The sequence below is a fragment of the Ovis canadensis genome, chromosome 3 (assembly GCF_042477335.2).
Source record: "Ovis canadensis isolate MfBH-ARS-UI-01 breed Bighorn chromosome 3, ARS-UI_OviCan_v2, whole genome shotgun sequence".
Taxonomy (NCBI): Eukaryota; Metazoa; Chordata; class Mammalia; order Artiodactyla; family Bovidae; genus Ovis; species Ovis canadensis.
In genome coordinates this window covers 122,250,379-122,273,354 of record NC_091247.1, presented here as the reverse complement: position 1 = coordinate 122,273,354, position 22,976 = coordinate 122,250,379, and the positions used below count along the sequence as shown (strand labels likewise).

Sequence of the window (22,976 nt, the reverse complement as noted above, 5' to 3'; positions counted from 1 at the left end):
TGTCCAATAAACAAATTTAGCGGTTATAGGACACAATATCAAAAAAACAAAAATCACCCATATTTCTAGATTCTACCTCAAACAACTGGTGACTAAAATTAAAATAACTCTCCCAATATCATAAAACATTAGATAGGAATAATTTAAACAAAAGATGTAAAATTCATTTGCTGTGAACTACAAAGCACTGCTGAATTAGAGTCTAAAAATGGAGACATATACCATGTTCATGGATTGCTTAATATTAAAATGACACTTCTCCCTAAATACATGAATAGATTAAATGCAATCCCAACAAAAATGCCACAGGAGATCTGGGTTCGATCTCTGGGTTGGGAAGATCCCCTGGAGAGGAAATGGCAACCCCCTCCAGTATTCTTGCCTGGAGAATTCCATGGACAGAGAAGCCTGGCAGGCCATGGTCCACAGGGTTGCAAAGAGCAGGACACGACTGAGTGACTGACACTTTCACTTTCTTTTGATTGACACATGAACCGTTCCAAACCAAGTGTTATGAATAAAAGTGCTATCAATATTTTTATACAAAACTTTTTTTTTGGACTTCCTGGGTCATAGTCTAGATCCATGTCTACTTCAAGATCATGAAATTATTATCCTTTTATTCTAGAAAATTTATAGTTTTAACTTTAATATTTATATGCATAAATCACCTAGAATTTTGTATATAAACATAGCATGAGGCATGATCTAAAGTTCCTTTTAATATATTTACTCAATTTTTCCAAAACTGTTTGTTAAAGTCTTTTTTTCCTTAATTACCTTGGTAGCTTTGTCAAAAATCAAATAGTTGACCGTATGCACTTCACTCTCTTTCTGAAATATATTTCAGTGTACTAAATTTTGCTTTTATCGTTTTTTCACTTCCTATGTATTTGTAACTGACAGGAACAGAGTTTTTAATGAATTGGCAAACTTTTTTGAAGGCTACGGAACAATCATCACTTTCCCCACTGATTATTAAGGTTGCTTCACACACATTTTACGACAGCTTTGCACTCATCTTTATGGCCCACACTACCAGGTAAAGCAAAAACTGCCTTTATATGAAGGATCAATAACCATGTTAAAGGAACTAACACCATTAAACATCAGTGAGATGAAAATTTAACTCACAATAAGAGAGAAGTTCTTTTATACCAGCTAGACTATCTAAAATTATAAAGACTGACAATGCCAAATTCTGCTGATGCTGAGAAGTATGCCGTTGGGTGAGTATTTAAAATCATACAAGCACTTGTTAGTTTCATGAATAGCCAAAACATGGATCTAGACTATGACCCAGGAAGTCCAAAAAAAGTTTTATATAAAAATATCAATAGCACTTTTATTCATAACACTTAGTTTGGAACAGTCCATGTGTCAATCAAAAGAAAGTGAAAGTGTCAGTCACTCAGTCGTGTCCTGCTCTTTGCAACCCCGTGGACCATAGCCTGCCAGGTTCCTCTATCCATGGAATTCTCCAGGCAAGAATACTGGAGAGGTTGCCATTTCCTTCTCCAGGGGATCTTCCCGACCCAGAGATCAAACCCAGACCTCCTGCATTACACACAGATCTTTTACCCTCTAAGCCACTAGACATACAAATAATGGAGTATTCAAATGATGGAAATTGACTCAATAATCAAAGAAACAAATTGCTGAACCCTCAACAACATGAATTTCACAATTATGTTGAAAGAAACAGGCCAGATATAAAAAAGTACAATAGGTGAAGAACAAGTGAAACTAATCTATGTTGACTGAAATAGGATAGTGGTTGCCTTGAGGAGTGGGTGTCCAAGGGAACTTTCTGTGGAAGATGGAAATATTCTATATGGTGTTGAATGGCAATGGTTAAAAATGGCTGTACGCCTGTGTGGAAACTCATTTAACTGTACAATTAAGTGCTGTGCCTCTCACTGTACATAATTTCCCATAATTAGAAAATGTTTAAAATAAGAAAAAAGCTTTCCCATTAGAATGTAATGATAATTTCAAAATAAGTCATATATTTACATAGAAAATTAAAATACTAGATACTGATACACTAATATTTCATAAATCTAGATATTATGGAAAAAAATCGTGAGCTTTATTGTATTTCTCATATGTCCATACTAGAAAAGAAGCCTTACAGATTAGTCCAAGAATGTCAACAACTTCTTTCAATTCTCTTCTGGTAACTGTTCAATCTTCAGGAAGATTTCCTAATAGTACTTATAATAATAGCATTCTATCCAGTATCTAAGGAGTATGTCTCACACAGTTAATAATTTCTCTGTAATAATGTCCTAAATACAAAATCAGTTTTCAATTTCAAGTCTAAACTTTAAAAATGTTTTTAGGCTGCCATACATAACAAATATTAATGTATTATTAATTAGTATTAATAGTAGCATTAATATTAAATTGTTACATTTAATACATTACTAATAGAATCTTGGCTTAAAAAAAAATCTTATCTAGAGCTTCTGTGGTAGCTCAGTGGTAAAGAATCTGCCTGCTAATGCAGAAGACCAGGGTTCGATCCCTGACCCAGGAAAATTCCACATGCCATGGGGCAGCAAAGCTTGTGTATCACAACTATTGAGCCTGTGCTCTAGAACCCACGAGGCACAACTGTTGAGCCCACACACCACAACTGCAGAGTCTGTGCCCTGCAACAAGGGCAGCCGATGCAATGAGAAGCTCATGCGCTGTAACTAGAGAAAAGCCTGTGCCCCAACAAAGACCCAGGACAGCCAAAAGGAGATAAAATGATACACGTAAAAGAACCTTATCTAAAGGAGACCGATTTAATCAGTAATACATGTCAGAAGGGCTGCCCTGGAGGCTCAGATGGTAAAGAATCTGCCTGCAATGTGGGAGACCTGGGTTCGATCCCTGGGTTGGGAAGATCCCCGGATGGAAGAAATGGCAATCTGCTCCTGGCCTGGAGAATCCCGTGGAGAGAGAGGCCTGTCAGGCTACAGTCCATGGGGTCGCAAAGAGTCAGACATGACTGAGTGACTTTCACACACAAAAAAAAATGTCAGAAAATTGAGCTACTGGATTTTACCATAGCCTTTAATTGGTATAGATTTCATTATTGTGATCCATATGGATTTATACTGTCTTTCTAAACCTACAAATTGTTTCTAAAGTAATAATTCATAATAAGGTGTCCAGGCACTGAATTAATGGGTGATTCAAGGATGTGGTGAATAGGGGGTAGTGAATATTTAAATTACAATAATAAAATTAATATACTAAGAAATGTTACTTGATCTGAATTCTGAAAGTGTTTCATCATAGAGTGGCTCCTATTTATGCACATCTTATATTTATAAAATGGCTTCCTCCTCAAAAGTTGTTTTCTTATATACCATGAAAAATATTTGAAATTCACTAAGTTGAGATTAACAATAATTTGTACAACCTACTATTTGCTTAAAGCCTTTTCTTTATATTCATACTGCACTGAATTTTTAAAATTGTCTAAATTAATGTAATATTGTTAATAAAATTGTGCTATCATTAAAACCCATTTATTCTACATTTCAGAGATTTTTCACCATTAGTAAATGTTTTTCCCTGAAGTTTATAATCTCATAAATATAAGGAGCACATTCCTGAGCTTTTAAATCAAAAGGTTACCAAAAAGAAAGAAGAGGGGTTTTTGCATATACACACACATGCATAATTTACTTCAAAAGGGAAGTAAAAGAAAATAAGAAAAAAATGAGGTGAAATTGAGGAGGAGGTTGATATGTAAAGGCTGTTATGAAAAGTATCAACTACAGCTGCATAGAACAGGAATGGAAAATAGGGTAATAAGATATGCCCCAATTCCTAAATAAGTTAATAAAAATGTTGCTTGAAGAACAGCTGGCTTTAGCTGGAGCTGGAATGAAGAAAACAGTGGTTGCCTGGAGTCCACTTAATGAAAGGTATTAGAACATCAGTGGGGTCAAGGAAAATTATGCAGAGTAACTCAGATTCTTTTTTTTTTTTTTACAAAAAGGAATTACATTTAAAAGGACTTTTAAACTTATAATTTAGAATTTGATACCTATGACACAAATTCATCATGGCAAACATTACACCTTTGGAATTGATCCAGGATAAAAAATGTGATATGTGTCTAGAAACTAAAATTTTCCAGAATGGCTTCAGTATTTCATAGATCTTATTAACTCATAGTATTTTTAGTATTATAGGTTAGGCACATATATGATCATAGAAAATGAGTTTTCCTAAATTTTAAATCCATATTTGGTCAGAAGTATATAAATATACTTACAACATAAACATCCCTGTTCAAATTAATGAAATTCATATTATGTTCCTGAATTTCCCTACTCCATTATGACTCTATTTAGATATTGTGAAATAATGAGAAAAAATATTTTCATTCCAATAAATACAAATGATTGGGTAGATTTCTAAGGTAAGTGAAGTATCATAATATAGTAGAAAGAGTCCTGTATTTGCAAGAGTTCTACTAATAATTAGCTAAAGCAAACTCAGTAGATAGTGAGCCTCTATGCTTCCTTTCCCAAATTTGCAAAATAAAATGACTGATGGGGTTATCGCTGAAATCTAATGAAGACCTAAGATTATATAATTCTAAATTTTAAAAGCATAAGAAAATAATTTTGTTTTGTAATAGTTTTCCTAGTAGCCCCTGACAGAGTACTTCATACATATTAACTTATTCTTGAATATATGGATAAAAAGGGTACTACACATGATATTCAACAAATCCTCACAAATGAACTTCAGGCTTCCAAGATGGAGTAGATATATTCACCTAGTTCCCTCCACAAAGTACAACTAAAACCATGGGCATTAAATATAAAACAAACATAAGATTCTGAAAGGTGGTGAGATGGCAAAGCAACTAGGGAACTCAGGACCCAAGGAACAATGCAGCAGTGAGCTCCCTGGGTCTTCCTTTTTGCCACATATATCCCCAAAGCCAGCAATCTCCAATTGCACCCAGCTCAGACTGAAAAAGCCTCAGTAAAAGCTTGCTCCCTCTAACAGAAACAAACAAACAAACAAAAAACAAAACAGTGAAGCCTGGGCAAGATAGGAAACATTTAGACAATAACAGCTCTACCCAAAAACTACAGAAAAAGGCTGTGGTCCCTCTTCCTCCCATGACAACAAAGGCCAAATGAAGAAACTAGTCTTCTCCCTTCGCTAGGCAGTAATCCCCACCATTCTTGATAGAGTGAGGCAAAATAGCAAGCCAGAGCTTTCACCCTTTCCAGAGGGAATAAGATCCGTCCACTGTGTCAGTGGAGAATATGGGGAAAGCAGTTATGAGGCACTCCTACTCTTGTTGGTGGAAGCCTAGTGGGCAACCCTCTTTCTCATGCTCACCCAGCATCCTCCCCTTGGGTGTGAACAAAAGACCAAATGGGAAACTTGGATTTCTCCCCACAACTAGCAGTGATGGAGAGGTGCTCTCATTTTCTCTACCAGAATGCTATCAAAGGAAACCATCACAAATTTAATACCCCTAGGAGTTATAGGACTATTCAAAGCATCTATTAATAATTCATGTTAGCTGAGCTGTGGTCATTGTGATTTTAAAGAGTAAGTTCATTTCATCCAAGGTGTAACATTGTTGGTATTATCCTCTTATCATCCTTTTGATGTCTGCAGTGTCCGTAATGATCTCATTCCTAAATATTGGTAATCTGTGACTTCTTTTTTCCTTTCTTGGGCTCACTAGAAGCCTGTCAATTTCATCTTTCCAAAGAACCAGTTCTTTGTTTAACTGATTTCTCCTTTTGCTTTCTGTTTTTTATTTCATTGATTTTGTTTTTGTTTTTATTATTCACATCCTTCAGGAGATTTTCTTTTTCTAGACTCTAGTTGGGCGGGGGTGGGGGAGGGTTACATTATTAATCTGAGATGTTTCTTCTTTTCCAATGTATGCATTTAGTGATAGAAATTTCCCTCTCTTCACTGTTTTAACTGTTTCACACATTTTGATATACTGTGTTTTCATTTCACATCAATTCAACACATTTTAGTTTACTGTATTTTTTCTCTTTTCTTTTTGACAAATGTATTATTTAGAAGTACCACTTTTTACAACTGATTTGATATACATTTCAGCTCCCATTTTGCATCCTGAGAGCCTTAAACTTAATTTCAAAACTCCTCAAAAAGATATATCCATGCCTAGATGGTTCCACTAAAGAACTCTGCCAAATATTTAAAGAAGAATTCCCAGGGGGCGCTAGTGGTTAATAACCTGCCTGCCAATGCAGGAGACTTAAGAGACGAGGGTTTGACCCCTGAGTCAGGAAGATCCCATGGAGAAGAAAATGGCAACCCGCTCCATTATTCTTGTCTGGAAAATTTCATGGACAGAGGAGCCTGGTGAGAACAGAGTCACAAAGAGTTGGACATGACTGAAGTGACTACACACGCACACAATCTGTTCCAGAAATTAGAAGAGGTTTGTATTATTAAGCTGCTGCTGCTAAGTTGCTTCAGTCGTGTCCGACTCTGTGCGACTCCATAGACGGTAGCCCACCAGGCTCCCCCGTGCCTGGGATTCTCCAGGCAAGAACACTGGAGTGGGCTGCCATTTCCTTCTCCAATGCTTGAAAGTGAAACGTGAAAGTGAAGTCGCTCAGTCGTGTCCGACTCTTAGCGACCCCATGGACTGCAGCTCACCAGGCTCCTCCGTCCATGGGATTTTCCAGGCAAGAGTACTGGAATGGGTTGCCATTTCCTCGTCCATTATTAAGCTAGTATTCCCTGATACTGAAACTAGACAAAGACAGTGAGATGGATCACACAAATAAAGGGAGAGGACTCAGATCAATAAAATTAGAAACAAAAAAGGGGAAGTTAAATGGACAACATAGAAATACAAAGGATCATGAGAGACTACTACAAGCAACCACACGCCAATAAAACGGTCAACCTGGGAGAAATGTACAAATTCTTAGAAAGGTACAATCTTTCAAGACTGAATCAGGAAGAAATAGAATATAAGAACAGATTAATCACAAGTGGGCTTCCCTGGTGGCTGAAATGGTAAAGAATCTCCCTGCAATGCAGGAGCTGCTGCTGCTGCTAAGTCACTTCAGTCGTGTCCGACTCTGTGCGACCCCATAGATGGCAGCCCACCAGCCTCCCCCGTCCCTGGGATTCTCCAGGCAAGAACGCTGGAGTGAGTTACCATTTCCTTCTCCAATGCATGAAAGTGAAAAGTGAAAGTGAAGTCACTCAGTGACCTCAGACCCTCATCGACCCCATGGACTGCAGCCTTCCAGGCTCCTCCGTCCAATGCAGGAGACCTGGGTTCAATTCCTCAGTCAGGAAGATCCCCTGGATAAGGGAATACTACCCATTCCAGTGTTCTTGCCTGGAGATTTCCATAGACAGAGGAGCCTGGTGGGTAAGTCGATGGGCTCTCAAAGAGTCAGACATGACTGAGCAACTAAGTCAGACACAATTGAGTGACTAAAACTTTTTCAATTACAAATACTGAAATGGAAACTGTAATTTTAAAAAACTCCCAACAAATAAAAGTCCAGGATCAGATGGCTTCACAGGAGAATTCTATCAAATATTTAGGGACGAGTTAACACTTATTCCAAAAACTACAGAGGAAGCAATATTCCCAAACTCATTCCATGAGGCTAACTGATACCACCTGATACCCAAACTAAACAAAGACAGTGAAAAAAAAAAAAAAACCTCCACAGTTCTACAGATCAATATCCCTCTTGAATATAGATGCAAAAATTCTTAAACTATTAGCAAAAAGAAATTAGTAATAAAGAAAAAAGTACACCAAAATCAAGTGGGGTTGACTCCAAAGACCAAAGGCTTGTTCAGTATTAGAAAATCAATCAATGTAATCCACCATATTAACAATCCGACAAAGAAAATTACATGAACATATGAATCATTACAAAATAATTTTATATAGCATTCTTGAAATGACAATATTACAGAAAATAGAGAAGAAATTAGTAGTTGTCTGAGGGTTAAGATGAGAAGGACAAGGAAGGTAGACAGGAGTTAAGTGTGGCCATAAAAAGGCAACAGGAAAAATTATCCTCATTGAAATATTCCCTATATTGATTGCATTGATATAAATAAGGTAACTGTGATACTGTACTATAGTTTTATGAGATTTTCCCATTGGGAGAAACTAAATAAAGGAAACATGGGATTTCTCTATATTATTTTTTCATATATGCATGTGAATCTATAACTATCTCAAAATAAAAAGCTAAACTAAAAATATATCACAGAAGACATGCCTTTCGTAAAGATCTACCACATAATTTTCTAAAAATATTTTGTGGCTGAAATTTTCTGCTTAAGGCACCTAAAGTATGGATATTGAGTATTCACCACGTCTCTCTCTCTCTTCTAGGCCTATATATTGATTGTTTTATTCATTCTTTCACAATACATAGTTATTGAGTATCCCTATATGCCAGACACATTTCCGGGCACTGAAAATACATGTGAACTGCACAAAGGAAAATTCTTGTTCTCATGGGGCATGCAGTGTAGTGAGGACAGACACCCATAGACAATGGCACATACAAAGTGAAGCAGGAGAGCACAGAAAATTCTAGCTGGGAAGAGGTGCAATCATAAGTATGTCAGGTCCTCTTTGAAGCTGTAGCATCTGAGGGTAAATTTCAAAAGATGAGGGGCTTCCCTCATAGGTCAGTTGGTAAAGAATCTGCCTGCAATGCAGGAGACCCTGGTTCGATCCCTGGGTCAGGAAGATCCACTGGAGAAGGGATAGGCTATCCACTCCAGCTTTCTTGGGCTTCCTTTGTGGCTCAGCTGGTAAAGAATCCACCTGCATTGCGGGAGACTTGGATTAGATCCCTGGGTTGGGAAGATCCCCTGAGGAAGGGAAAGGCTACCCACTCCAGTATTCTGGCATGGAGAATTCCATGGACCGTATAGTCCATGGGGTTGCAAACAGTTGAACACGACTGAGCAACTTTCACTTTCACCTTCAAAAGATGAAGGGGGAGACACATGCATTACTTAGGAAGAGAATCAGTTCAGTTCAGTCACTCAGTCGTGTCCAACTCTGAGACCCCATGAATTGCAGCATGCCAGGCCTCTCTGTCCATTACCAACTCCTGGAGTTCACTCAAACTCATGTCCATCGAGTCGGTGATGCCATCCAGCCATCTCACCCTCTGTCGCCCCTTTTCCTCTTGCCCTCAATCCCTCCCAGCATCAGGGCCTTTTCCAGTGAGTCAAATCTTCACATGAGGTGGCCAAAGTATTGGAGTTTCAGCTTCAGCATCAGTCCTTCCAATGAATACCCAGGACTGATCTCTTTTAGAATGGACTGGTTGGATCTCCTTGCAGTCTAATGGATTCTCAAGAGTCTTCTCCAATACCACAGTTCAAAAGAAAGAGAATACTGGGTTGTAAAAGGACCTTATGGGCCATTAAAATGATTGTGAATGTTATTCTTCATGATTTTGGAGATTCAATAAGTTATTTGTAATGAACAAATCTTTCTCTGTCTAAAGAGATTACTGCAGTGTTTAGGAAATGGCCAAAAAAGCATCACTGTTTTCAGAGTCAATGTATGTTGCTTCCTACTCTAAATTTAGTAAAGTTCCCATTTTTCCATAATATTGAATTCAAACTTCTGCTACGATTACACAAAGCAGAGTAAGGTCCACTTGAGTTATTTGATCTTACTTCTTCTCCTCTTCAATACAACACTGTCTATATAGGCTTCCATCTCAGCCTGATCCCTTGTGTTACAATCCTTTATTCTACTTCAGATCTCCCTAAACTCCACCATCTAAGACTGCTTTAATTAAAAGAATTTTTTTTGATATGTACAACTGACAATTTCTCAAGCATACTGAGGAGCAACAATAAAGAATATTTAGAAAAGTTAGCTAGTTTATTGATCTATATCAGGCAACCTAAGTAAACATTAGATTAGTACCTGATTATGCAATTCTAAAATTAAAAAACATTTCATCATCTTCTAACTAGGTTACAGCATCTAAACTTCTCCTATAAAGCAGTTTTGAAGCTACCAACAAGTAATATCCAATTGCTGTTCCACTTTTTCATTACAACCCTCAATAAAATGTGCTTCTCCTGAATTCCTATTTGATTCTTCAGTCCACACAACTCAACCCATACAATTGAAGGTTTGTGTTTAATTGCTGTATATTTACTAAATGTGTTTTTACAATATGGTAGAGTTATTTGGCAGAGAAGGCACTGGCGACCCACTCCAGTACTCTTGCCTGGAAACTACCATGGATGGAGGAGCCTGGCAGGCTGCAGTCCATGGGGTCGCTAAGAGTCGGAGACGACTGAGTGACTTCACTTTCACTTTTCACTTTCATGCATTGGAGAAGGAAATGGCAACCCACTCCAGTGCTCTTGCATGGAGAAGCCCAGGGACGGGGGAGCCTGGTGGGCTGCGTTCTATGGGGTCACACAGAGTAGGACACGACTGAAGTGACTTATCAGCAGCAGAGTTATTTGGACCTACAGATTTGAGATCACCAATTCCATTTGGGATTCAAACAGGTCTTGAACCACAAACACAGAGCCTGGGCATGGTGGTGGTGGTGGTTTAGATGCTAAGTCATGTCTGACTCTTGTAACCTCATGGACTATAGCCTGCCAGGCTCCTCTATCCATGGGATTCTCCAGGCAAGAATATGGAGTAGGTTGTCATTTCCTTCTTCAGGGGATTTTCCTAACCCAGAAATCAAACCGGGGTCTCCTGCACTGTGTCAGATTCTTTATCGACTGAGCTATGAGGGAAGCCTGGGCATAGTAAGCATTAAATCAGTAATATATTGGTCAAATATCCAACACACCACAAGTATAAAGGATACTTTTCATCTCATGCTCACTTTTAAGGAAAGTATCATATTTAGAAAAGGCAGAGGAACCAGAGATCAAATTGCCAACATCTGCTGGATCATCGATAAAGCAAGAGAGTTCCAGAAAAACATCTATTTCTTCTTTATTGGCTACGCCAAAGCCTTTGACTGTGTGGATCACAATAAACTGTGGAAAATTCTGAAAGAGATGGGAATACCAGACTACCTGAACTGCCTCTTGAGAAACCTGTATGCAGGTCAGGAAGCAACAGTTAGAACTGGACATGGAACAACAGATTGGTTCCAAATAGGTAAAGGAGTACGTCAAGGCTGTATATTGTCACCCTGCTTATTTAACTTATATGCAGAGTACATCATGAGAAATGCTGGGCTGGAAGAAACACAAGCTGGAATCAAGGCTGCCAGGAGACATAACAATAACATATCAGATATGCAGATGACACCACCCTTATGGCAGAAAGTGAAGAACTACTAAAGAGCCTCTTGATGAAAGTGAAAGAGGAAAGTGAAAAGGTTGGCTTAAAGCTCAACATTCAGAAAACTAAGATCATGGCACCAGATCCCATCACTTCGTGGCAAATAGATGAGTAAATAGTAGAACAGTGGCTGACCTTAGTTTTCTGGGCTCCAAAATCACTGCCGATGGTGACTGCAGCCATGAAATTAAAAGATGCTTACTCCTTGGAAGGAAAGTTATGACCAACCTAGACAGCATATTAAAAAACAGAGACATTACTTTGTCAACAAAGGTCTGTCAGTCAAGGGGTTTTTCCCCCTTGTCTGTCTAGGGTTTTTCCAGTAGTCATGTATGGATGTGAGATTTGGAACATAAAGAAAGCTGAGCACCAAAGAATTGATGCTTTTGAACCGTGGTGTTGGAGAAGACTCTTGAGAGTCCCTTGGACTGCAAGGAGATCCAACCAGTCCATCCTAAAGGAGATCAGTCCCGGGTGTTCACTGGAAGGACTGATGTTGAAGCTGAAACTCCAATACTTTGGCCACCTGATGTGAAGAGTTGACTCATTGGAAAAGACCCTGATGCTGGGAAAGATCAAAGGCAGGAGGAGAAGGGGATGCAGAGGATGAGATGATTGGATGGCATCACTGACACAATGAACATGAGTTTGGGTGGACCCTGGGAGTTGGTGATGGACAGGAAGGCCTGGCGTGCTGCAGTTCATGGGGTTGCAAAGAGTTGGACATGACTGAGCAACTGAACTGAACTGAATCCTATTTAGGTCTGTATGAAATATATTGTAAAGCATTTGAACTTCAATTAAAGTAGCAATAATAGTAGCTATTTCTCTTTGATCTGTGACAAGCAATTATAATGGCTTTTGTGCTTTCTGCAATTACTGACTGGTAAGTAGAATGTGGCAATTCACTTGCTTAAGAACAAACAGGATCACACAATTTCCCTGCATGTTTGACTTCTCACCTCATCTGAGGAGAGTGACGTCAATGGGATGCAGATAATGGAAAAAGTAAACTTTTGAATTAGTACATTAATTTGCAACACTTTTACCACCCACATTCACTCTACTAACTGGTACTTAAGAATGGTCTGATTTCTTCTCTATTGTATAAATATTTCACTTTTTAAAAAAGCTGGTAAATGGAAGTCAGATTTAGTCATAATCACACTTTTCTCAGTCATCTTGACACTGCTCAGAGAAATCCACAAAATAAGCTACCAAAGAAAGTAAATAAAAACACATTTCTTAAAGAGTTCTTAGGTGAATGGTGGTCATGGCATTGCGTAAGGGGACAGACAGTTCACATGTATGCTATTAAGCAGTACAGGGATATTTGAAAGAACCAAGAATAGAAGGGGAAAACAGGGAAATTTAACTTTCCTATTCAATGCTGATCCACTTAAATATGTGAAAGCTCAGTGGACTTCCTCTAGGTAACTAATCAGTTCAGTTCAGTCGCTCAGTCGTGTCTGACTCTTTGCGACCCCATGAATTGCAGCACGCCAGGCCTCCCTGTCCATCATCAACTCCTGGAGTTCACTCAAACTCACATCCATCGAGTTAGTGATGCCATCCAGCCATCTCATCCTCTGTTGTCCCCTTCTCCTCCTGCCTCCAATCCCTCCCATCAGGGTCCTTTCCAATGAGTAAACTCTTCGCATGAGGTGGCCAAAGTATTGGAGTTTCAGCTTCAGCATCAGTCCTTCCAAAGAACACCTAGGACTGATCTCCTTTAGGATGGACTGGTTGGATCTCCTCGCAGTCCAAGGGACTCTCAAGAGTCTTCTCCAACATCACAGTTCAAAAGCATCAATTCTTCAGCGCTCAGCTTTCTTCACAGTCTAACTCTCACATCCATATATGACCACTGGAAAAAACATAGCCTTGACTAGACGGACCTTTGTGGGCAAAGGAATGTCTCTGCTTTTCAATATGCTATCTAGATTGGTCATAAGTTTCCTACCTAATACCTACTATTAAAAACTAGTAAAGAAATCACTGCTGAGACTTCCTTGGTGGCCCAGTGGTAAAAAATCCACCTGCCAACACAGGGAACATGGGTTCGATCCCTGGTCCAGGAAGATCCCACATGCTGTGGGCCAAATAAGCCCATGCATGGAAAATACTGAAGCCTACACGTCCTAGAGCCTGTCTCCACAAGAAGAGATGTCCTTGCCCACTGCAACTAGAGGTAGCCCAGGGACAGCAGCAAAGACCCAGCACAGACCAAAATAAACAAACACAATTTTAAAAGGGAAACAAAAAAATAAATCACTGCTGAAAAGAACACCCTGAAAACCACAACTGCATATTTCACTTTCCATGCAGATGACACCACCCTTATGGCAGAAAGTGAAGAGGAGCTAAAGAGCCTCTTGATGAAAGTGAAAGAGGAGAGTGAAAAAGTTGGCTTAAAGCTCAACATTCAGAAAATGAAGATCATGGCATCCGGTCCCATCAATTCATGGGAATTCGACGGGGAAACAGTGGGAACAGTGTCAGACTTTATGTTTTTGGGCTCCAAAATCACCGCAGATGGTGACTGCAGCCATGAAATTAAAAGACTCTTACTCCTTGGAAGAAAAGTTATGACCAACCTAGATAGCATATTCAAAAGCAGAGACATTACTTTGCCGACTAAGGTCCGTCTAGTCAAGGCTATGGTTTTTCCTGTGGTCGTGTATGGATGTGAGAGTTGGACTGTAAAGAAGGCTGAGCGCCGAAGAATTGATGCTTTTGAACTGTGGTGTTGGAGAAGACTCTTGAGAGTCCTTTGAACTGCAAGGAGATCCAACCAGTCCATTCTGAAGGCGATCAACTCTGGGATTTCTTTGGAGGGAATGATGCTGAAGCTGAAACTCCAGTACTTTGGCCACCTCATGCGAAGAGTTGATTCATTGGAAAAGACTCTGATGCTGGGAGGGATTGGGGGCAGGAGGAGAAGGGAACAACCGAGGATGATGATGGACAGGGAGGCCTGGCGTGCTGCGATTCATGGGGTTGCAAAGAGTCGGACACGACTGAGTGACTGAACTGAACTCTACTAAGTTTTGGGCATCCAAGGAATATAACTTCTTTTCCTCTTGGATTCTAAATTACTGAACTTGGAAGACCTTTGAATAAATCCAAACTGTAAAACTAACTTCCAGCAAAAAGAACTTTTCAAACTCAATAGTAAATAACCATATTTACTAAGATTTGAAGCTAATATGGAGAAGAGTAAGCATTTTGAACCAATTTGAGATTTTAAAAGTTAAGTCTTGTATCCACATAAACTTGCTATAATATTTTTATTGGTAAATATAACATACTCGGACACAAAACACTGTTAAAATCACCAGGTTTGGCTGCCTTCATCTATATATGCCCTATTTCAACATGTTTGACTGTGACAATGGAACCAGTTTAGACACTGAACACTAATCTGCTCATAAATTCAATCATCATGAAGCATGTTTAACTGTGCCCAGATATCACCAAGTTTACACTGAGAAAATTACCCAATAATCTCTGGAAGGAATGTTAAGGTCAAACACTAGGCAACAAGGGTGTGAGGCAAATTTGATTTTACTTCATGTCAAAAATAAGTACAAAGCCAATGACTCAGAGCTGATTTTACACTGTGACTAATCTTAGACCACCATAAATTAGAAGTTTGCAACAGCTATAAAACTGCTTCCATTCTGAACAATGAATCTCGAGTTCTTACTAATGTCTCATCTACAAACAATTCATGTGAACCCAGATAAAAGTAAATTATTTACCTCATAAAAATTGTAATCATAAATACAATTACATATTAGATCTGGAAATTAATTTCAAAGACAAATTATTTAAATATTTTTGAAGCAGCAATACTCATATTTCACATGAATGACTCTCCTTAATTGAAAGAAACTTTCACATTTACTGTGGAGAAAATATCTATACTTTTGCCTGATGGAAATGTGGACATAATGTATCAGACTGGAGTAAAACCTTTATAGAAAATCATGAATTTCATGAGAACACAATTCATTTCTTTCTTTTACAAAAATCTGAGTGCCTAGAATGCCCATGTCTCTCTGCTCTGAACTGTTAGTAAAACAAAGACAAGTAAGACAGTCTCCACAAGCAAAGAGTATACATATACAGTGGAATAGAATGGTTCTCAAATTTCAGCACTGTCTCACCCACCTATCTTGTTTAAACGAAGATTTGTGAATTTTATTTTCTAAACTCTGATCCCATAGGTCTAGAGTAGGGGCCTCAGGGATGTACAGGTGTGTCCTGATGCAGGGAGTTGGAAGTCCAAACTTTGAGAAACACTATCTTTAATGACAAGGGAGGGAGCACAGAATACTTAGTACAATATGTCTAATACCTGCCTAATTCATTGGTTTAGAATTCCAGCAACCTCCATTCATGTGGTCTTCTAATCCTGAGTTAAAATCTAATTGAAATCTTTAATTAAAGGATTTCTTTTTGTACAAAGACCCATCCTTAAGTTCAGGCGGCTCTACATCAAGTGTACATACTTTGATTGTGTGTCTCTTTTCATTGCACTTCTGCTTCATTCCTGTGACTGCACAGCCACCTGGAGTACCAGTGGGATCAATAATAATAATGAGTCCTCTGTCTTGTTTTCTGAGTCTCAGACCTCTCATTTATCTCAGAATTTCTGTCCTGTCTTTTGCTGCCCTTTATCTCAGACCCACCTCCCGCCCAACGATCAGGACCATTTTACCTGGTACGAGACCACCCTGGTGGAGACCGCCTGCCTGGCTGTGAACATGTTTCCTTCTCTCAGGCTCTGTATGGTGATGATCTGCTGCCCACCCACTGAGGAAACACCTGCCTCCCCTTTCTGGATCTCTCTGACACTGTTTGCCTGTCCTCTCTGCTACATATCGCCTGCCATCAAAATCCCTAGGTCTTCCGGTCCAGTCACTCCCAAATTTACAAAGTCATCAGAGAGATGCTTAAAAGTATAGATTGTTAGGCTTCATCTCTTGAGAGATTCAGCCAAGTCTAGGGTGATGTCCAGGAATCTGTAGTTTTAATGCTGCTGCTGCTGCTACTGAATCGCTTCAGTCGTGTCCGAGTCTGTGCGACCCCATTGACGGCAGCCCACCAGGCTCCTCCCTCCCTGGGATTCTCCAGGCAAGAACACGGGAGTGGGTTGCCATTTCCTTCTCTAATGCATGAAAGTGAAAAGTGAAAGTGAAGTCGCTCAGTCATGTCCAACTCTTTGCGACCTCGTGGACTGCAGCCCACCAGGTTCCTCTGTCCATGGGATTTTCCAGGCAAGAGTACTGGAGTGGGGTGCCATTGCCTTCTCTGAGTCTTAATACTTAGCATATCATTAAAGACTTGTATACAAGAGTAAGTAAAACTTTTGGAGTATTCTGAGCCATCTCTTACACACATCAATTTTCATTACCACCTCTGTGCTTCAGATTCTTAAAATCTGTACATTTAATTCTTATCCTTTAGGAAACAAAATTCAACAGCCAGCACATAAAGGTTCTAGATTGTATACTGAGCCAATTCAATCAAAGTAAGTGGGAGGAAAGATGGTCCTGATGAGCAGGCTGGATAAGTATGGGTGATAAGGCCACTTTAGGGTATTATTATAGGAAGCAGCAAGTCTGAAATTAAATGGGGACAGTCAAGTTGAAGAAGAAGGGGCAAATGGCAAAAACTGAATTGATAAGTCCTGATTATGTGTAGGAGAGGTGGGAAAAAGAATCACATAAAAATATGAGGCTTTGTCCCCAATTGATTATAAAGAACAGGTACAGAAAAGTGAGGGAGAAAAGGAGAATCCACATTTCATGAATTCCACTTGGAATATAGTTAGGGCTGATATACCAACCAGGGCCTCAGTTGAAATTTTCTAACAATTGGTGGGGTTGTTGGTGTGTGTGTATGCACACAAAAGAGTGAGAAAGAAAACAAAGTGTATGAGAAAGTAGATCAAATTGATGGAGCTACGTTTTAGAGGAGACATGAGTTTGAAACAAAAATGAGCAGCTAGATTCCTGAAAACAGAAAGGCAGTGACATCCCCAAGGGAGGATATTTTGAGATATAAATAAAGATATGGGTAAATTTTGAAGGAAAGAAAATCAAAATCTTTGATGCTATTAGTAAAATGAATAAGAACGTTAAAGATGGATGATAATGGGGGTAGATTATATTCTGAGTAAGAGCAGAATTTTACTATGGAAAATTGATGAAGTGTAAACAAGGGATATACACACCGTATATCAGATTGTAGGGCAGTTGGGAGAGTTAGAAAATAGCTCAGCCAGGTAGAACCATTTACATTTTTCTCCAGCACTGTTCATCAGCCAGCATCCAGTGAAAACAAACAGTGAGGTCCATTTAGAGTAGGGCATCTCCTGGAAGGTGAGTCACGATGACATATTTTGAGATGAACAGGGAAAACCCTGAAGTCTCAAGAAATGTTTCTTTAAAGGATGAGAAGAAAAGGAGGCTGACCTGGATGCTGAAATCAGAGAGAAGTCACACTGTGTCCTGAAGCTCTGCAGTGTATAGCCTCGAAGACAGAAAAGTCAAGGAAACTGGGTGATGCTGATTTCAAAAGGAGGAAAGGGCTAAAAGACATTTCCAAGAAAGGATCTAGATGTGCCAGAGGTCAACAATTATGTGAACCCCCAAGGTCCCCACTAGGGAGGACCTCCAGGGAAGTGGTATCACCAGGAAGGAATCGGGCTTTCATTGATACGAAGAAGTCTAATCATTAGAGATGGTAGAAGATGAAAGAGATTATGATAGAGGATGGATCACTGTTAGGGAGGGTGAGAGTTCTCTTCTTTGAAAACTAGAGCTTAGTGACCTAGATTTCTTTATCCCAATAATATAAAGATGAAGGCTGTTATAAAGAGAAGGAAATAGAAAAAAATGAGCTGACACTGCAACTGTGGAATTCAGGGAAGCATTAAGAATGCCACAAAAATCCATTTAAAAAAGACATTATATATTTATCCCCCATTTTAAATTATGATAAGACATAATTCAATGTTTGGTGTTTATATAATAAGAACTACATACTTATAAAACACAAAAGATTTTCTCTTTTTCCCTCCTTTCAATCTCCCATTGCTGTGGAGGTGGTTCAATGCACCACACAGCTGGTCCTTACGTATATGTGGGATAAAAAAGTATGTGTTCTGTTTTTTAATATTTCTTATATAGTTTTGGGCAAATATGCTCTAAAGATGACAAATGTTATTGACAAACGTAAAACACAGTCCAGGAACAGTTATGTGTTGAAGGCTAGTTCCCTTTTTCAGGTCAATTCCTTGTTACACATTAGTTACCTGTCTCAGGTGGCATGCTGACGTTGCAGGTCATTTCATTACCTTCACCAGCTGAGGTTGAAGCTCTTATTTCAAAGACATAAGAGGTATTGGCAAGAAGTTTCATGAATGTATACATGTGATCTTGGGGAGAGACGTCTGTAGCATTCCTTTCAACTGTTATCGTATAATGTGTAATTATTCCGTTTGCTTTTTTGGGTGGATCCCACTTCACTGAAGCTGACTGCCAGCTAGTTGCCGTACACTGTATGTTTTGTACAACATCTGGAACTTAAGAGATAAGCAAATGCCCAAAGTTAAAATTTATACACATGTAACAGATAAATGATTTAATTATGGGATTGCTAGATAAAATCATGTTTAGGAGTAGAGACAGAATGAAAACGTAACATATCAACCTTTAAAGTGTGTTAGCCATTTAGCCATGTCCAGCTCTTTGCAACCCTATGGACTGTGGCCCTCCAGGCTTCTCTGTCCATGGAATTCTCCAGGCAAGAATACTGGAGTGGATAGCCATTCCCTTCTCCAGGGGATCTTCCCCACCCAGGGATCAAACCCAGGTCTCCCACACTGCAGGCAGATTCTTTACCATCTGAGCCCTTCAACATGTGCTCAGAAACTTCTTAACATGGACTGAATCAAATGGGCCATTTTCTATGTAACTATGTTAATTCCTACAATACTGAATCCACCACTGAATATTCTCCTAGGCCCAACATCAACACAACCTCAAATACTCAGAAGCAACTGGATAGCCAGCTTCAAGTTCAGGCAGTGGTTGAAGCCTGCCTGATTCATCTTTTAATGGGAAGGAGCAGTCTTAGCCATACTTTATGATGGAACTTTCTAATGCAAAACACCCCAGGTGGCTTAGTGGGTAAAGAATCTGCCTGCAAGGCAGGAGATGTGAATTCCATCCCTGGGTCAGGAAGATCCCCTGGAGAAGGAAATGGCAACCCACTCCAGTATTCTTGCCATGGGAAGATCCCACAGACAGCGGGGCCTGGCGGGCTGCAGTCCATAGGGTCGCAAAGAGCCCGAAGTGACTGAACAACTAAGCACGCACACATAGATGTAGATGCAGGCGCCTCACCTATGTGGCCTAACAGTACTAGGAACATGTAACTAAATTTGGGACTTTGCTTATATATTCAGATGACTTTTTTGTAAAAATCGTGAAGACCTGATCCCTCAGTACTTACCAAAAAAAAAAAAAAAGACTGAAGATGGAAACCAGCCCCAGTTTTTAATTCAATCCCAGTTTTTTCTAGAACTTCCTTGAATTTACTTGGAAGTAAGCACTATATTTGGCAGATCTACAGCCCACCAGGCTTCTCCATCCATGGGATTTTCCAGGCAAGAGTACTGGAGTGGGGTGCCATTGCCTTCTCTGAGTTAAAGAGAACTACCCCAGGCCCACCAAAGGGACCCAGAGAGTGGGTACTTCTAGGGAAATATCTGATTATCTAAATGTCCCCTCATGTTGGCATAGCTTATCTTGTTACAATAAAAAGAGGATGCTATAAAGAAAATTTGCATATCGTCAGTTTGTGGATTACAAACAACAAGCAGTAAAAAGAAAAAACCTATCATTATGCGGAAGCAGATTTATTTAAAGAACATTCAAGTCATATTTGACTTGCCTACAGTTCTCTCCTCTCACCTAAATTTCTGTCTTATCTTTACAAATCCTTCATCCTCTGTAAGATAAAGGCATCAGAACTAAAGGAGAATAACTTAGGGAGGGTGTGTGGCACTTAAAGAAAAGATGATTCCTCTGTTGATCCAAGGTTCTGGCAGTTACATATGTTTAATTATTTGCTTTCTTATTTTCAAAAACATATACCATTATTTTCAAAAGTAAATGAACAAGAGACAGTTGATAATGTGCTTAAGTTTAGATTATAAACCTAGATTTTATGAGCATCCATTTTACTGACTCTATAAACCTAAAAACAATTCATTCACCAGCAGATATTATAACACTTCAAGTTGGAAATTTTATTTAACCAATCAGGCCATAGTGTTTTATGGAATTATTTTATTTCACTGGTAAAATATATTTATAGGTTTACAGAACACTGTCTACAAGATTAGCCTCAAATCTTTATCAGTGTACTATGTGTGTAAATGGTTCAAATGTTTCTTTTTTCCTTACGGGTTCAGCGTTTCCCATAGAGTCACTAATTCATGACCCACATTTCCTGCAGCCACGTCTACTTTTCACTAGAGGTCAGAGGCTGATGTTCCAGTTCAGTGTTTTCACTAATTTTCTCAGCCCTTTTCATCTCACTGCCTGAATCATGGCTTCTTCATCTGAATTATGGGAATAGTTGAATTCAGTAAAATTTTTTGAGTACTTGTGTGTCCAACACTCTAATAAGTGCTTTATATGGATCTCTTCAAATATTTTTTCATAACAGCTATGGGTGGCTACTGCTAAAATATGTTCTTTTTGGTTAAAGATATAGAGGCTCAGGAGTCATATGCCTTTGCCAAGGTTTTACTAGTAAGCTGCAGAGCTTGGATTCAAATCCAGACACTGATTTCAGAACGTGCACTTTTATCCACTATAAATACTATTTACTAAGCATGTCTTAGGGGCATGCCATGAAAACAAAGTATCACATATTCACAAATTAATGTGAAATGATTATCAGTGAGTGGTCTACAATTTCAATTTAGGGATTCACTAAATGCATCCAGACCTACAGGGAAGAAATGACTAGCACAGAATCAAGTGCTTAATCAACTAAAAAAAAAATAGAGAGTGAGGAAGAGATGCCTTTAAAAACATGTGCTTCCAGTTGAGAGAAGGAAAAGTATTAAATCTTTAAATCAGTTCTATATGAACACTATTCAACACACAAAATCGAGCTATGGCATGTCACGACACACAGGTAAGTTGTTTAATTAGGCCAATGGTATTTCATAGTCTTCATAGCCCTACCACATGTCACAGATGAACTATGGAGCAATACAAGCTTACATACTGACTAGTACTCTTCAAATGTCACAATATACATTGTTGTATTTATTGTGATACTATTTTGTACAATATACAAAAAAATCATAGATTGTTTTCATGAAAATATGAATCAACCAGTTAAAAGTGATTAATGGCTTTTCTCTTTTTTTCCCACTCCCAGCAATCTCAGGTAGTACTAGGAATTAGGTAATTTTCATATATATCGAGTAGTATACTTTGCTCCTAAACTGGTCTTTTATTTCAACTTCCTTGGTCCAAAATGAAAAAACATGCATAAATGTATTTGATTGCAGCAACAAGACCCAGTCTAGCCTGAAAGCACTAAAATTCAGCTTCTTTGAGTGAACAATTAAATATTGATACTTAGTCATGTAAACTGAGAAAGGAAAGGGGAAAGTGTTATATACAAAATCAAACATTTCAGCATCCGAAAACCATGTCTAACCTGATTCTTGAGTTGTGAATTTTACTACATTACTATATTGATTGCCGTTTCCAACTTTAGTAAAGGCAGTTATGCTGATGGAATAGGTGCTGACTGGTTCCAGTCCAACAAGCTTGGCTTCAGTTTGAAAACCTGAGATATTCTGAAAAGCAGGAAAAAAAAAAAAACATCTCTTAGTCACAATGCATCATCAAAAAACTTATTTATAATTGGAAGAAATATTTTTAATTCATAAAATTATGTCTTCTGTGTTTAACCTATGATTTAATAAGCATGGGTATTTTTAGTTAAAAATTCAAGAATTAAACAGTTTTAGTGTATGCCCCAGGGTATGCTCAGCTGATGGCACAAGGATGAACTGGACACTCATCAACACTGAAGAAACTCATAATTGCCATTGTTTTTTAAAGCTGAAGTATTTTGTTTTTACTTTGTCTCTCTGATTTTTACTTAGAATTACATATGATTACTTCCTTTAAATTTGCTAAAATTAAAGTCCTCAATTGGAATCCAACTTATGAGCAGTCAGTGGTACTTTATTTTTCTTAAATTCACCAAAATTCATTTTTTAGTTCTCAGTAACATTCCATTTGTAAATTAATTTATTCATCAGCTGTTATATGCTAGGCACTGAGAACACAGCAGTGCATGAAACAGAACCTCTGCTCCTATGAAGCTAAGCTTCAGAATTACAAGTTCTTCCCAGACAATTCCTAAATTTCTAATTTTATGCAATCTTTTAGGAAAATGAAAAAAATGAACAAAACCGTTATCACAGATGTACAAAAAAGGATATGGTTTCTCCCAGAAAATTTAACCATCAAAAACAAACTTCATTCAAAGAGGATTG

At 38.6% G+C, this 22,976-nt stretch overlaps 1 protein-coding gene across 1 annotated transcript in view; it reads right to left on the bottom strand.

Moving 5' to 3' along the window:
* PTPRQ (protein tyrosine phosphatase receptor type Q) overlaps positions 1 to 22,976 on the bottom strand; it is a 275,808-nt gene that overhangs the window by 138,337 nt on the left and 114,495 nt on the right. Inside the window, exons 27-28 of the mRNA XM_069584123.1 lie at positions 22,127 to 22,268; positions 18,693 to 18,962 (exon numbers count right to left, since the gene is read on the bottom strand). Coding sequence (XP_069440224.1) covers positions 18,693 to 18,962; positions 22,127 to 22,268 — 412 coding nt within the window. The remainder of the gene's footprint in view (positions 1 to 18,692; positions 18,963 to 22,126; positions 22,269 to 22,976) is intronic.